Source organism: Gambusia affinis, linkage group LG05, assembly GCF_019740435.1.
Source record: "Gambusia affinis linkage group LG05, SWU_Gaff_1.0, whole genome shotgun sequence".
In the NCBI taxonomy this organism is placed as follows: Eukaryota; Metazoa; Chordata; class Actinopteri; order Cyprinodontiformes; family Poeciliidae; genus Gambusia; species Gambusia affinis.
Window position 1 is genome coordinate 28,486,718 of NC_057872.1, and position 17,177 is coordinate 28,503,894.

At 37.7% G+C, this 17,177-nt stretch overlaps 1 protein-coding gene across 1 annotated transcript; it reads right to left on the reverse strand.

Annotated features, from left to right (window-relative positions):
• Window positions 1–1,422: 1,422 nt before the first annotated feature.
• On the reverse strand, window positions 1,423–17,011 carry dedd1 (death effector domain-containing 1). Its single transcript, XM_044117005.1, has 6 exons — window positions 16,903–17,011; window positions 16,420–16,615; window positions 13,569–14,081; window positions 13,343–13,465; window positions 12,875–13,015; window positions 1,423–3,235 (listed from the first exon to the last, which is right to left on the reverse strand). The coding sequence occupies exons 3-6, from the start codon at window positions 14,038–14,040 to the stop codon at window positions 2,838–2,840; spliced, it is 1,134 nt and encodes a 377-aa protein (XP_043972940.1). The 5' UTR covers window positions 14,041–14,081; window positions 16,420–16,615; window positions 16,903–17,011; the 3' UTR covers window positions 1,423–2,837.
• Window positions 17,012–17,177: the final 166 nt, after the last annotated feature.

Consider the following 17,177-nt stretch of genomic DNA (forward strand, 5'->3'; position numbering starts at 1 on the left):
TGGCATCTTTACAGCAGGTTGATGCAGCAGTTGTGGAAGGCAAAAATGTTTGAAATAAAATGTGGTTTTCTTTTGATTCGCTTTTCAAAAACGTCAGATTTACAACTCTGGAAAAACAATGGCAAAGGTGGGTAGATGGTCAAAATTTTTACTCAAGTAAGAGTAGCAGTAGTACTTTATAATCAAGTAAAAGTAAACAATAGCCATCCAGGAAATTATTCAAGCAAGAGTATAAAAGTATTGAATAGAAAGGCTACTCAAGTACTGAGCAACCGATCATAAAATTTCAATGTTTTAAATTATACCAGGCAGACAAAATATAAAATTATGAGCAAATTCTTGCATTATAAAGATAAAAATACTAAAACAAACCTACAAATTCAGAACATTCAGAAACACGTCCACAAATTTTTTTCAACATTATATTTTACATAAAATTAATACAACAGAAAAAGTGCTTATTGGAACGGGGTAATTTTGATTTTAATCTTTTCTAATCACCTTAAAATTCAAGATAAACATGTTCCTCTGGAGCTTTGGAGCCAGCAGCTGAAAGAATCGGGTCACTCTGTCGCATTATTAAACCACGAGGAAAAGATTTTTCAGACTTCCAAACACAAGTTCCTCAACATTTTCACCAATATTGAAAATTAAAACAAATGAGAAGTGCTTCACTTACATTCATTGAAAAATGGGCCTGTAGGGCTACCAACACTTTTTTTATGCCTGGCTTAATTAATTAGTCAAATTTTAGTATAGGATAATGTTAGTGGAATAAAATATACATTTGTTTACATGCTTTGTATTTACCATTCATCTTTAGATTCTGGAATTAAAAGTTCTTCAGAGTTTTATTTTCTGTTCAGTGATTGTTGCTAACAGTAAAAGCTAAGGTTTGTCAATTCAAAAAACAATACCTTAAGCAGAAGGAACTCCATGAGTAGTTATGGCATACTGGTAGAATCTCCACTCAGCTAATTCATTGTATATTAAATTGCCTTTTAAAAAATGTGGTAAAGTTTTGTGCAATTTTACATGAAGTTCTCCTGGAGCACAGTAGCATACACGTTTGGAAACAAAAGAAACTGCAAAAGTATCAAAAAACTAAGATTTAAGAATTTCAACAACTTAAATTGCTTTATTGCAGCAATTAGCATAATTCAAAATATTATGCTTTAAATTTTAAAATACCATTTTCAGGAACATTTTAAACCAGCAACATTAAACAGTCAGTCCTCAGCAAGAGCCTTTCAGATTATTTGTGTTAAGAATCAACTTCAAATGTTTCAGATGTAGAGTGTGAAGAACCAATAATAAATTAGCCAAATAGCTAATAAAAAACAGTACTGTATAGTACTGATTTTTCCAATATCACAATCAGAACGATGCAAAAGACAATTATGAATGTATCAAAAAACAACATGAGGTCATCAAAACTTTTATTATTCACCAGAAGTAATGTCCAAAATACAAATATTTCCACAAAAAATGACTACCGTTCAAAAGAAAAACAATCCCCTGAATTAGTGAACAGTACAAACATACATTATCTCCTTTAACAAAAACACAAAGTAAACATGGAAATCTGCCCATTGTCCTCTCGCTGGTCTCTGCTCAGCCCTGCAGAGACTTGTACTTCAGACAGTGTCTGCCTGCTTAAGTCGTGCCAGTATGAAGGGACTTAAGAGTGAGAGGCCTTATTGATCGTCTTCTATGAGTGAAGTCCAGGCATTAGTTCCAGCAGGGCGAGTAGACAGCTGTCCGTGAGCCACTCTACTGGGCCAACATCGCAGGGCTGAGTGGAGCTGGGATGTGCACTTTTGATTTTGATCTCTCCAACATCACTTGTATTGACTGACGCTCCGTCCTGTGCTTTACTTGCTGAGAGAAGCACTTGCTGAGGCCAAACTGGGAGCCCAGGCACAAGCCACCATTACATTGTCAGGACCACTCTTGACAAGCTTGTGATGATTAATCTTCCATGGTCTGTTGAGACCTATTCCTAATCACTGCTGTCATCTACTGATGACTAAAGCATCCACTGACCACGGCAATCATACGGTGGGTTATGGTGGTGCACGGGGCAGATTCCCGGCGTTATCTGGTCTCTCCTGTGTTGGCGGGGCTCTCCAAAGTTCGATGCAGAAGTCAAACTGTGGTGAAAGCTGCACATTCTTCTTATTTTGCTCAATTTTAGTTTGATTCAGAAATTATATCTTCTTTTTTTTTAACGTTTTTTAAATAAAGTATTAACCAAATTCCTGATTTCATTATTTTCTTAGCATTCAAACACAATTAAAATAGTGTTTGTAGTTTTAGCAGTGGAGTTGTAAATGAGACTGTCCAGAACCAAGTAAAAAGTATCGAAGAAAATAAAATGTTCAAATTTTGGTAGAGTTAGTCAATTGACTACGCTCTTTTTCTTGTTAGTTTCTATTAAATAACTAACTGTCGTTACTCAATCAGGAGGCCCACTCTTGCTTTATCCTTTTCTAACTGCGTCAAAGAAAATTCTCTCTCCTTCCAGTTTCATCCCGGTGTTTAATAATGTAGCACCTGTACATAAACCCAAATTTAACAGACTAATCCAAAATGATTCTTCTTTCAATCATAAACATTGATGTTCCAACTTAGACTGAAAACTGAAAGGCATGATATAAACAAAAAGGGCCAATAGTTACTTCTGCCATCTAGTGGTTGTCACGTGAACAGCAAAACAAAAAAAAGGCCTTAAAAGTGCTTTCAACTTCCATCTGAACCTTCCATCATAGTCCCAGCTATTTTTTCCTTCAAGCTCCATATAATACAACCAAAAGAGTCTCATTGGATCACAAGGCCTAGCAAGTCTGTGTGCGCCCACCGTTACCGGAGGACATCGCCTTCCTGGCTCTCAGCAGCCTGCGGCCCTCCTCGTAGTCGTCCTGGTCAACGCTGATCAGGAGGCGGACGCCCTCAGAGCCGGCGGCCGTCCTCAGGGAGTCCGTGATGAAGACACCCTTCAGGGCCTCCAGCAGAGCCCCGCTCAGATAGTCGGCCCAGAAGGCCTCCAGGTTGTCCAGCTCTGTGAACTTGATGTCGCAGACGATGGAGCCCAGGTCTCTGGCGCGCAGCAGGGAACTGGCCCTGCTGAACAACTCGAACTGACGCTCCAGCGGCTGACGCTTGTCTGACGAGACGCCCTCACGTAGTGCTGACTCGTGCTCCAGGTACTCTGCCCGTACGCGTAGGCGGATATCTGATCACAGCAGAAGGTGGAGGAAACAGTGGGGGCAGGTGGGAGGAAGTGAACGGGTCAAAGGAGCCAGCAGATAATGAAGAAGGGAAAGAAAAGAATGACAGAAAGAAAGGGGAAAGATTTTAAGGGGTCATGAGGGCAAAACAAAGGGGGGAAAGAGAGAAACATTAAAAAAAAATTTCAGACACCAATTATTTAGGTTTATTCTAGAGTGCTGTGAAGAAGCATTCAATGCCTTTATAGTTGTTTTGTTTGCTTTTTATGTCACACTTGAATGTTTCAGATTAAACTTTAATATCAGAGAAAAATAACCAAATAACACAGCTTGTTGGTTGTGTCGAAAAGTTATTGCTACTTTTGTTAAATCATAAATTGACTATTAAAATTAATTTGAATGGAAAATTTAATTCCATTTCAAAACCATTTTGAAGTTTTGAAGCCTTTTTATAGTTAGCCCAGTAGAATAGAAAATACTCTAAATGGCACCAGTCTGACAACAAGAAACAGGTTTTAAAAAATCTCAAAAAGCATGGAGAAATAAGTGATTGAGACATTAAACAGGCCAGACTTTAAAATTAGGCTGAATTAAAACATTTCTGGAAAGAAGAGTGGGTCAAAACTTTTTCTAAGTGATGTAAAGGACTCACTGGTTTGTCATTACCAATATTTTATAGGATTTATTGCCAAATCTGGCACTGCTAGTTATTAGCTTTAGATCAGAAGCAGTATTCATTTAGAACAAGGTTGGCTTTCAAATAGCATTTCCATCTTAAGATATAAAATGGCAAACTAAAAGCCGTTTTCTGCATATGAAACATTTAGTGACAAAAAAGCAAAGAGAAGAAATCTACACAGAGGAAATATTTTTCATAGCACTGGGCATCATATTGATCAATATTAAACTGAGCAGTGGGGTGCAGTTCCTACTCAACAGGCTGAACTCAACGTTATTTCTTTTTGTTTTAAAATCAGTTTCACAAAAAAAACGGTGCAGCGATGCAGAGTAAACTGAGATGAGAGGGCAATGAAAGTAGACCAACCCATCTGAGAGCATCTTTGCTGTAAATCTGGCCCTTCGGTTTGTTTTGGTGAAACTTAAGTTGGTAAGTCGGAGCAAGGAAAGAAATACTCATCTGATCCAGCAGTGTTGTTCCAATTCTCGGTCGGTCATTTCTATGAATTTGAGTATCATTGGCAGCTGTTAAAATGGTTGAATCAGAAGAAACTGGAACATGAGAACTTTCAGTGTGACAGTTTTAAAAGGTCCACAAACATCATGGTTGAAGCGTTCATGTAACCAAATACTGAAAAAGTTGACACCTTGAATTTTTCTGTTTTTTGGTAAAACAACTCAGCTGTACCAAGCTTTAGATGGGCTTATTGTCACACTTTAAATCTTTACATTCGGCAGATTCTCAATATAATGTTCTTTGCGGAGAATAAGTAGCTTCTTGAGTTTCCGCAGTTTACAGGACTGATGGTCATGCAACAGCACAGCGAGAAAGATTAGAGGATACATACTGTACTGAGCAAGAGCAACGCTGAGATCATCTCCCATGACATTTTTCCAGAGCTCCAAGAGGCAACCAGCTGCTGATGACTTTTGCTGCAACAAAGACCCAGCTCTCCCAATCAAAGCTCTCCAAGAACAGCAGTTGTCACAATCTAGAAACATGCTCATTCAATAATGTTTAGTGAAACTAACTATAAACTCAGCCTTTCTAACTAGTTAGAAGGGCTGAGTTTAGTATTTGCTAAAATCATGAGCAAATACTGAAACAATTTAAAGTCTTCAAGTATTGGGACTGAAATATCTTTATGTAAATTGTCTTTTCAGGTAAGTGGACGGACCACTCTCGTTTACGAAGAAAACAGATTCTAGCTACATTTATTGGTAACTCTGGCAAGGAGAAGAAAAGCCTTCAAATATGATGTGGACTTTTTGACCTCAAGAGTGAATTTTACATATTTTACCTCCAGTGAACTTGTTAGTTCCCCCCTCCAACTACTTCAGAGAAAAAAATAAATGCAGCATTTATGTTTAAAAGCATGACTGAAAACTGGTTATATTTTTTCAACTTGCTTGTGTCTAGGAGTGTTTCACCAGATGCAGTGATAGATTTGTAGTGAAGGAGAATCTACATCATTTAATAATCTCCAGTCACTATTCCTGTAACAAATATTAGCCAAGGAAAAAAAAGGTTTACGTCATTTTGAAACCCCATAGGAACTAGAAGTCATTTATTAAAATGTGTTGGTAAAAAGAACTCTTTCTTTCACCCAATAATCCCCACTGAGCTTGGTCAAATTAAATGCTGCATTTTTTCTACTTTTTAAAATATACTGCTGCACTAAAACATAGATTCATGTAGAAAGTTTCACAAATATGTACCAGGGGCATACTGTACATATAGTTTATACTTCTGACTGATGAAAAGACAATTGCAAGAGTTTCAGTCCATGCTGACATGACAATATGCACTACTTTAACACGTTTCGCTTTCCATCTCATTCAACAGCTACACCCTGATGCGAGAAGTCCCATTAATTCAACGTTTTGTTTGAGGCCACAGCGAAAGGCACCCGACTCATTAGGGAAAGATTTAGAAAATGCCAAGATTAGAAATGCAAATAACAAATAAAGGAATTGATTTTGAATCCCTTAACATTTGTAGAGGGGTGGTATCAAAACATTGGTTTTCATTTGCATTCTTCAGAAGTGTGTAATTAGATTATAAAAGCAGAAGACTGGCTCAAACAGGACAATCTAAATGTTACATTTGTAAGGACTGGTTGCAAGATTCAGGCACAAAACCAACTGGTTTCATAAAAGTTGAAAGCAAATAGGTTTTGTTTAGGAAAGCATTAAGGTACAAGAACAAATCCAGTTTCATGAAGACATTTAATTCTGATGGCTTACATAAAAAATGAACATTTTTATAATATTTCTTTTTAGACCACAATTCATCGTTTTGAATATTTTGAAAAATGAGTACATGGAAGTATTTTTCATGGTATTTTCCCATTGCCATACTTTACAATATCAGTGGACTAATAAAAGATTGTAACTTTTTCATGGCAAAAGAAAAAACAGCAAAAAAAAAAGAAAATGCAGGCATATTACAAGAAAGGAATGATCAATCAATCAATATGGAGGGGAAAAGGCTCATATTTTGTTCAAAAGCAGCAATACCCTACAGGGGAAAGTCAGACATGATTATGATTAGGGTGGGAATGAGGTGGAAACAAAAAAGGTGTAAAAATCTTAAATGATTCTGTTATCTAAAGGTTTCGAGCTTCTTTGGTTAAAGTTTACAACTGTCCGTTGTGGACATCTGCTTTGACTCAAAAAAAAAAATAATCAAATAAAAAAAAATAAAAAAAAACACTTCCAAAGGTGCTATGATTAAATTTCACAGTTGGGATGTTTCCCATCAAGGCCTCCAAGTAAATCTTTTATTGTTTGTAAAAGCTTTAACTTTTTTAAAATACCTTCTGTGGTCAAAGTAAGGCATTTAAAGTCTTATAAATTGACCTTTTCTATCATTACACAGCATGCGATTGCCAGGGCTACGATAAACACTTGCCAATTACTGCATTTATGGGTGGCCTTCATTTCACACTGAGCAGGAAAGAAGTAAAGACAGTGACAGCGAGGGGAAGGCCATTTAAAAACCACAGGAACACAGTGATAGTCATTTTGTTAGGGTTACAGAGCACTTCACGCTTCATTGGACACAGAGACATCCACTTAGACAGGACATTAGGAGGCACAGTTTTCATTACTCACTTTCAGCACCAAGACCGTTTGGATTCCTCATCTCAGCCCCTCCCAACCCTCCCAAAAAACTTTAAGTACCCATTTACGAGGAGTCGCTTGGCACGGAGAGCTTCAACTCTTTATCGATCCATTTTTCTGGTGAACAACCGACCAAGAGTGGAGAGCTACGGGGAAATCTGAGAGACAGGCACACAAACCTCTCATGTCCCATAGACAAATCACTCTTTACCGTTTTGCGTGGTTTGAACATTTAGTGTTCGATCTCTCACTCTCTCTTTGTGTGTAAGGATATCACATCCTGATACACACGTTGGGACTGTTTAGAACTGTGAATACAGAAAAAGAAAGAGACAAGCACAAGTGGGTTGGATGATAGTTGACTGGGTTGCTGTTTTTTTTTCCTTCAACATCAAGCAGGCACTTCTTAGTTGTAATCAGCTTTCAGACTGACCAGTAGCAGTCATTGTCAACTTAATATATCCAGATACACTTAAATGTGTCCTTATGAGACACTGGGATGCTTGGGATTACTCTTATGTTCTTACATTCAACCTTGAGAACTAATAATTAAAGATCCAACTGCAAAGGCTAACCAACAGGGTGAATTAAACCAAGCATACACTTCCCCAAGCACCCCTCATAAGAACAGCAATAATGGCAGTCGTTATTGTCACAGTTTAATTCAGACACTCTGGTGAAAATGGTTTCAGAGATGAGTCATGACAAGAGAGACTATTTAAGGTCTGTTGAAATGCTAGGGGCCAGTGATGGACTGATCTGCCCTATCTATCTCTGCTCCGTCTTGACAAACGCACATGAGGGGCCTCATACGGGTTGCAGAGATAAGATACAGCACGAGCTTCCCTCAGCAAAGCACTACTCTGTTTTCTCAGAACTGCTTGAGAATTTACTTTTTAATTTCTTTAAAAGTGGCAGCCATCTTAGATTTTCTGAAAAGAGAAAGGGCTGGTCTTCACATACTGACAAATTGTTTTTTTTAATGATGTTAAAAGGTGAAATGGGCTTTTTTCACAAATGTGACCAACATATGTCTGTGTTTATCTTCTGTTTTATTTTATGACCTCCTTAAACAAAAAAAGTCTCTCCAATTTTGGACAAAATCTTTTCAACTGACAGACTAAATATATTATCTTGTTAATATTATGTTACAAATCAACTTTAGGTAGATTCAACTTCATCTCAATAATGCTGCACTGTTTCTCCATCCATCCATTTTCTAACACCCTTATCCCAAGAGGTGTTGAGAGGTGCTGGTGCCATCCAACAAACTGTCTGGCACAGTCTGTTACAACACAGACACAGACAGACACACACAACCATACACACACACACACACACACACACACACACACACACACACCTAGGGGGAATTTAGAGAGACCAATTAACCTGACAGTCATGTTTTTGGACTGTGGGAGGAAGCCGGCGTACCTGGAGCAAACCAATAATACACAGGGAGAACATGCAGACCCCATGCTGGGAATCGAACCCCGGACCTTCTTGCTGCAAGGCAACAGCTCCTCCAACTGTAGAGCTGTCTTTATGCTACCACTGTGCAGTAGGTAGCATAAAGACAGAATGAAGTAGTTGATCATAGAAAAAATATATTTAATGAGCATAGAAATCAGCTGGTGACTGTCTCTATGACTATTAACTGTCTCATTGGGAACCCAAAGGTCTGGCATTTTTTTCTCTCTTCTGTGTGGAAGATGTCACAGAGGAAAAAGAAACTTGGCCACCAGTAAGGTGTTTAATGAATCTGGAAGAGATGTAGATTTAAATTTAATCTAAAAGTGTTTTTATGTTTATGGAGATAATTTTTGAACAGAGCAAGAAACTTCAGCAGATTGTGTGAAGGCTGATCATATTGCAGCAAAAGTGCTCTGTTCTCTCCTTTTTTTTCAGATCATTCCTTTACAGATTTATGGATGTTGGCAGCCATTTACATTCCTAAAAGTTAAAGGAAAAAGATTTACCTTTTCTGTTAAAATCATATTGGCAGGTAAAAATTTTACAAAACTAGATGGAGGACATGGGTCATAAAACTGTCTGGCACATTACTATAAAGCACTGGTTGCAACTTGAAGCTTCATGACTTCATTCACTTTGCAGTTGGGGTTCTCATCTTAAGAAACATATCTGCTTCATTTATATTTTTTGGTGTAAGAAACAAAAATCTCTTGTTTTATAAACTCTGGAGTAATTTCACTCAATTTTAAAGACAGAATGTTGGTCATATTTGTTAAGATTTATTAAGCCCACTGAACACACTATCCATTCTCATCAACTACAATTCAGTTCCAGATTGGCATGACTTTAGTTAAGAAGACCTATCCAGAAATTTCTTGGTAGTTTTACTTTTGAACACGAGCTGCAGATTTGTGAGAGGAATTTGTAGCGCACTGCTGAGGACTCTGGTCAGTTCTGTAAAACGGTAGACTCTTGTCAGAACAGGAAGGAATCCATATTCTGTGACACAAGGTGTTCTTTTTTTCCCACAGTGAACAAGACTAAATAACAAAAGATGATTTATCTAAATCCAATTAAATTTGAGGATAGGAGACCAGGTAAGGAGCACCTATATGATAGACAGGCATCGTATACAGAGCAAAGTAGCAGCTCCACCCCCTGTTGTAATAGGGAGGAGAGCCTCTTTTTACCTTAGGCATCGGCCCAGACTTGTGAGAGCACATGACTGAGTTGATCACGCACACTGCGGTACGAATGCACAGAGTGGAGTGACAGACTTTTTTGTTTTGTTCCTCAGTCTCGATCTCTGTCTTCGTGATCCATTGTGTCATAGGTAACTCGATCTGAGTCACAATCGGAGTCAACCTGGTGGAATCAAATGTGGAGTCAAGACAGCAGCATGTTCACAGGCACATCACTCAACTTTAATACCAATGGGGGGAGGGCTGTCTTCCATTTAAGATATATTTTGACCAAGTCAGGATCATGAAGTTTTTGTTTTGGCCTGTATCTCGTATTTTCAGGCAGACACGGGCCTTTACAAGCAACGTGTAAGCTTCTTAAACAACTGAGCGAACAATACAAAAAAAAAAAAAACTTTGGTGTAATACTCATATTTAAGTGTTGAGAAAGGGATGGGTATCGTTAGGATTTTATTGACGTGAATATCAGAATTATTGCATCTGATAAAGGCCCCTTTAAATTATTTTGAGTCAAAATAAAGGTATTTTACTGTTTTGAAACAGTAACAGTTAAAACATAAGAGGATTTATTTGTCACAATGCTGTGGAAGATACTTTAAAATTTGAGAATAGAACATTTAAGTAATATTTGATGATTATTTGTGTTTGTCAGTAGATGGATGCATTTTATTACATATAGCTGATGTTGAACAGATTACATGAAGCACTTCCTATCCTAAAATAATAAGCTATGCAGACTCTACCTGTATGTTACCATCATTACCCTCTTCCACAGACTACATACTATATGTGTAACTATTAGTGAGCAAATAAAGCCTGGCCTGTCTGTAGATGACAGACTGACACCTCAGATGCTTTAGGTCCTCTTAACACTGGATTAAGAGCATCCCACAGTATCCAGAACCTAAATCATGTTTGGATATTGCACTACGATGTGTCCTCATAATATACATGGAAGGTTTCTGCTCCACCAGCGTCAGTGTTAATAGGATGAAAGGACTTAGGTAATGGCTGATTTCTGTATGAACTACTGGTCAATGTGGAGATAGCCATCTTGCCAATATTTTAAACTGGTTGGGGCTGTGTGATTCTATCTTGATGAGTAGAGTCAAAAAAATAAATTGGGCAAAAAAATAAATAAATAATAATCATAATAATAAAAAACAAAAAAAAACAAAACAGTCTTTACTGATCTTACCAAAATACTAAAACCTGAATTGAGTTTTTAAAAGTTGCAGCATCTGTAGGACAGTACAATGCCAGGAATTTGACATTTTAAGCACTGCCTGAAAAACATAAAACTTCCTTTGCTTGTCCAGCATTCAGTCTGTGCAATTTGGGGAAGTGTGCACTTCTCCAGAACTGAGAACAAAGCACATATTGATCCCTATCAATATGTGTCATGGGTTTAATCTCAAAAGCCCCAGCGCCAAGAATTCTTTGAACATTTTTTTAGTACCATCAATCTGATGTGAATACAATAAGACCAATGTATCTTTTTCTGTTTCAATTCTCTGATGGCCAGTCCCCACCGGTGTACCCTGGCAACACCATCTGGATAAGCTGCATGTTGCCACAATAAGCCAAAAAGATCTCCATGCCAAAGTTATGTTTGAGTTCAAAACAGTGGATTAATGCATACTAGGAAGACTGCTGAATTCTTCATGTTCTGTCTGATTTTTAATGTGTGGAAAAGACCTGAGGAAGCCTACCGTAATTGATAAATTACAAGGAACACCAGCTGTGTTACAAAAAAGTTTGCACATTTGTATTTTGTTAGACTGATAATCATCAATTTTAAAAGGAAAATCTTTCAAATTAAAATGACTATTTTAGAATCTTTTCATGATTTGATTCCAAATATCAACACAAGGAGTACATTTTAAAAACACAGCAATGTTCATCTTATATTGAAGTTTTTTCACATTAAAGTCACTCAAGTTTAATAATTTATAATTGAAAATAAAAATTCCTAATTATGACATTTCAGAGCTGAAGTACAAGGAACTCGGAGCAGTTTTGTATTAGATCTTGATACCCATCCCAGATAAAAAGCAACAAAAAGCTGAATAATCTGCTGCAGAGGTATTTAGTGTCCATTTTCTCTTGAGTTAATGTGTTGCGGTCAACAACAGTTTACCAACTATTTTTCAAGATCTAAAGGGATTTTTTCACTTTTGAAGGAACCAACTTGGGATATCTTCATGAGTTTAGTTCATTTCAATTATTCTTCACAAATATCGAAGGGAAATTAGATCAAAGAAGCACAACAAAGCAGAACAAGGGCATTTCTTAAGGTGACAGGACTAAAAAACTTGGCTTGAAAGTAAAGACAAAAAGAACAGGGAGTAGCCACCAGTTTCCATTCGCAGCGGCAGCAGCTGAACACAGACCAATGGGTTAGGAAAATGTTATATGAGGGCACAAAAAATGTAGGAAAAGTCAAGGTGAAGAAACAGAAACCAATTTTTGATGTTGTTTGAGAAAGTTATTAGGATACTGTCCATCCAATAAGAATGTACGACTGAAAACAGCTTGAATGTTTTGGATTTTGGTGATCAAAAAGAGGAATGTAGAAAGTGACATTATTTTTGTCCAAACATAAACCTCAAGTTGTGAATTTTACCACTCAAACTGTAGGTTGGTAACTATAACAATGAGCCAGACAAGTGGAATTTTGACATTAGCAGCAGTGGGTTTGGATCTGGAGAATTGATCTCTGCCTTTATGACCAACACGGTCTAATTCAAATGCACAACACTTCTTAAGGAGTTAAAATTATTTTTAACCTGTTTTTATCTTCATCAAACAATAAATATAGTAACTTGTTGCTCTAGTGTGTGAAACATTTTGTAGAGTAGCACTTGTAAATAAACAGATGGCTTATTTGGTTTTTCCACTAAATGGTGAGAAAGATGAGAGGCTGTCAGGAAACGCAATGATTCAAGCTGAGGTTCAGCAGAGATGAACAACATCAGTTTGAGACATCAGTAAATAAAATACAGAGAATTGTTGAAGATGTTAACAGACTGAAGACCGGATGTTTTTGGATATTAAACTTAAATGAAAGAAAAATAGTAAATAGGAGGAAAAATTAAAGTGTTTCTGAAAGCAAAGGGAGGAAACTGAAAAGGGACATGTTGCACATCTATTCACTGCACTTACCACATGACACTTTCTGAGGTCCTAATGGGAGAGGCAGTGGCTGGACCAGTTTGCTTGTTTTCTTGGGCCTACGGCTCCAGCCATGTCCCCTCTTCTTCCTCCGCATCCTTGTAGATGACCCAGGTGCTGGAGAGTAAATATCTGAAAACCCAGAGTCTGTGTCACTACTTGAATGTAAGAAATGGGCAAAAATTGCCCATTTTCTTTAAATAGCTGTTGCCACAGTTTTTTCTGATTACAATTGCAGCAATAGCAATTGTATGCACATTTTCAAAACACAGACTTAAAAACAATAGTCTATAATATCATGTAGACATAAGAACACCAAAGAGAACTCTGAACTCGGTTTGTATGTTGTTGTCATGTGATGAAAGGAGATGTAAATACTTTTGGAAGGCACTTTCTAAATATTAGCATAAGCAGAATGAATACTATTCTACAATAAAAATGACAGGTCAGCAGACTTACCAGTCGTTAACTGTTGTGTGAAGGATGGGAGTGGCATATCTGTCTCTCTGCAGCTATGCTGTAATCCAAACACTAGTTCTGTTTTATCCAATTCAAATCTCTGTCCAATTCTCTCTGGAGACACTGAAAAACAGATTCAAAATTAGCTAACCAATAAATGAATGACTAATTCTGAGAGACTATTGCTGAGTGACAACAGCTAGTGAGATGAGATCATAATCATTACCTGTCCTCCTCTTCTTGTGGGATACAAATGGCAACAGATCATGACGGGTAAGCACTCTTAAAAGTTGCAATAGTGGCTCCAGGTTGCCATCACAGAGATATCCTCTCCTCTCAAGCTCCAGCAACAGCTCAAGACCACTTTTAAACTTGAAGTCCTCTAAAGGCTGCTGTGATCCGCTGGGCTTTAACCGTCTCCATGCCTTCAGCAGCTGTGGACTTGGAGCTACACCAGAGTCCTCTGAATCGTCTTCAGCAGGTTCAACTGTCCAGCCCGCTGGGTCAAGAGGGTGTTGTGCAGGGTAGGTTTCATTCAAAAGGAAAGAGAGCGCTTCAATGTCAGATTCTGTGAGCTGAGAGCCAACCACTTCAAACATCTCATGGAGAGAGAGCATCCCGTAGTAGTTCAGGCACTCGGTTTCATCCCAGTGGAGTGAGTCCCTGATGAGGCGCCCTGGGTACTGCACTGCCGCCATGGTCACGGTTCCACTGTGGTTCCTTCGCACGTCTCTCTGATCTGAAAAATTTCAACAGGAATGATACACAAATATTATTCAATTAATCAATCAATCAAATTTTATTTGTATAGCACATTTCAGCAGCAAGGCATTTCAAAGTGCTTTACATCATATCATATCATACACAGAAACACAATGCAATATAGAATCAACAATCAAAACACAACATTAAGTAAAGTTCCATCATTAAATTTGTAATTAGCTCATTACATTTCAAATACAATTCTAAACAGATGGGTTTTTAGTCGAGATTTAAAGAAAGTCAGTGTTTCAGCTGTTTTACAATTTTCTGGAAGTTTGTTCCAAATTTGTGGTGCATAGATGCTGAATGCCGCTTCTCCTCATTTGGTTCTGGTTCTGGGGATGCAGAGCAGACCAGAACCAGCAGCCAGTCTTTAATGTATTATGGTGCTAAACCATTCAGTGATTTATAAACTTAATATTTTAAAGAATAGACTTTAAAATATTAAGAATATTTTAAAGTCTATTCTTTGAGCTACAGGGAGCCAGTGAAGGACTTTAAAACTGGTGTTATGTGCTCTATCTTCCTGGTTTTAGTGAGAACGCGAGCAGCAGCATTCTGGATCAGCTGCAGCTGTTTGATTGATTTGTTGGACAGACCTGTGAAAACGCTGTTGCAATAATCAATGCGATTGAAGATAAACGCATGGATGAGTTTCTCTAGATCTGGCTGATCTATTCTAAACAATAAAATCTTTGGCCTACTCCATGGGTACCAGGAAGCTGACATTTACTCAAATTATTATTATTATTTTATTTATAACAACAATAAAGGTGAAAGGTGAGTGTTGTGTGTCAAGCAGTGTTTTGGTAGTTTCCATGGGGCAGAATTAGTTGTGGGAGTGGCGACGTTGAGAAACAAAAATAATTTGTGGTGCACAAAGCTGGTGCAATTTTATGTACATTTTCATTTTTGCTGCAGCTTGCTTGTCTGTTTTTATCTGCATTATTTGTTTAATTAGAAAATTTTGAAAACACTATTTGAATCTAGTGACTCGAATTTTGGATTCAGACCAGGGTCTTATAATTAAAAACAGAGGAAAAACCCCAAAACAAACAAAAGGCACGTGAACAGTAAATGCTGGTTTTAACATGTCAGAGATGGGATAGATCACATGCTGAATTATGAAGGATTAACAAATAATACTAAACTAGCAATAGAAGCTAATGGACAAAGTTATGGGGTGATCTTAATAAATAAAAATTTCATTAACAGATCATTTGTTTCAGGACACTGAATTCAAAAAATAAAACTTGTATATTGGCTCTGGATTACATGGTTAAATATTTTAAATATTAACTGATCTATTTCAGCTCATCTCAGTGTTTACAGCAAATGAAAACCCAAAGTCTTTGTTACTATAAAATCTGAATATTTTCTAAGTATGATAAGAAAAATGACTTTGGTGCAGACATGTTGACCAAATGACAAACAATCTCATGTACTGGACAGCATATGCCCCCATTAACTGGTATTAGGTCTGTTGTCTCATCTGACAGCTGACAATACAGCATAGATTCTCTGTAGATTTTAGATCAGGGCAGCTTGGTGGTCAGTCAAGTACCACTGTAATTTATGCAGGTTGTGTCCTGCTGGAAAACTGAATAAGCATATCGATCAACTTTGTCAGAAGAGAGGAGCTTAAAGTGCAAACCAACACCAGTCCAGACTTGGGACCTAATTTTTTTTTTTTTAAAGTATTTAAACCTGTCTTAACCACATTGTCTTCTGTTTCAGGTGTAGCTTAGCATGACAAGATGACAATTTAATCATGTCATGGATGCAGCTCCATGTGATGAGTTTTGATGCTCTGACTCTAGCTAATGACCACATCTTGTCAATGCTTAACTCTTCAATTGGCTTCAATTGGTTTTTGAAGCCTCCCCCTATTACATCATATGTTTTCCTTCCATCCAATTTTCCACTTATATGCTGGATAAAGCACTCTTTGAACAGTCACTTTCATTAGTAATGGCATTCTGTGGGCTACCCTATTTGTGTCAATAACTGTTTGCTGAACCACTGTCAAGTCAGCAGTCATTCATGATGATGTAGGCAATAACATTTCTGTATTGAAGCTCTTTTTTCACATTGTCCTTACAATCTATTCAAGTTTTCTGGAGAGCTAAATTGAGGATTTTTATCATCGAAGCTTACAGAAATAAATCTTTGAAATGGATTTCTGCGTGTAGAATTTCTAGTAGCTTTTTAATGGTATTCTAATTATAAGAAGCTCCTCTACTTCATAACAGCCCAGCATTAGTCACCGGACAGTACTGCACAGAACTCAAGCATATCGAGGTCTGCGGATTTACCTTTTATCGTCCGTTGCTCAACGCTGTTACGAGACTCGCCAAACAAACGGCCAGCTGTGGTTGTTAAATTGTCGCTTTGTTCAGTAGAATGCAGCAAAACCCTCGAAGCCAAATACACGTCGTCCTTTCTTCTGACGCCTAGCAGCAGCGCTGATTGGTGGAGCCGTGTAGTGGTTTATGTAACCCGTCACGTTTTCTGTTGGGAAAAAAAAAACAATGCTTTTCAAATTCAACAAAAATGTTTCTTATGCTTCATAGGTCAAGGCTAGACCGACAGGCATTTAGTAGGTTGTTAAATATGCATAGGTCCTTTGTTAGCAGCCGTTTTCTACCGTTTGTGCTAACCGACATTACATCTATAACATTGCTTGACTCTTGTTATGGAAGCACAGTTTTGCTAAAGAATAAAGAGCGTGCTGTGAAGTATTTGAAAACATTTAGACTTGCTCTTTCAGTAAAATAAAACACATAATTCATACTTACAGTTTTCTTGTTATTTCGCCTCTTCCGCTGGAAAATCTAGCAACTTCCACAGACCAACGTCCACGGTGACGACAACACGACGACGCTGGGAAAACGACCAATCATATGCCTCCGGCTTGACGGATGATGTAAGGTCACGTTTTTTACGCCACTGATCTGCGGTCAGTTCTTTGTGCGATCTGTGAACTGTGAATAAGGACAACGGACACCACACATCTGATCTCATGGCTGTCGCTTAGCCTACAAGAATACATATTGTAGAATTACATTCAGAT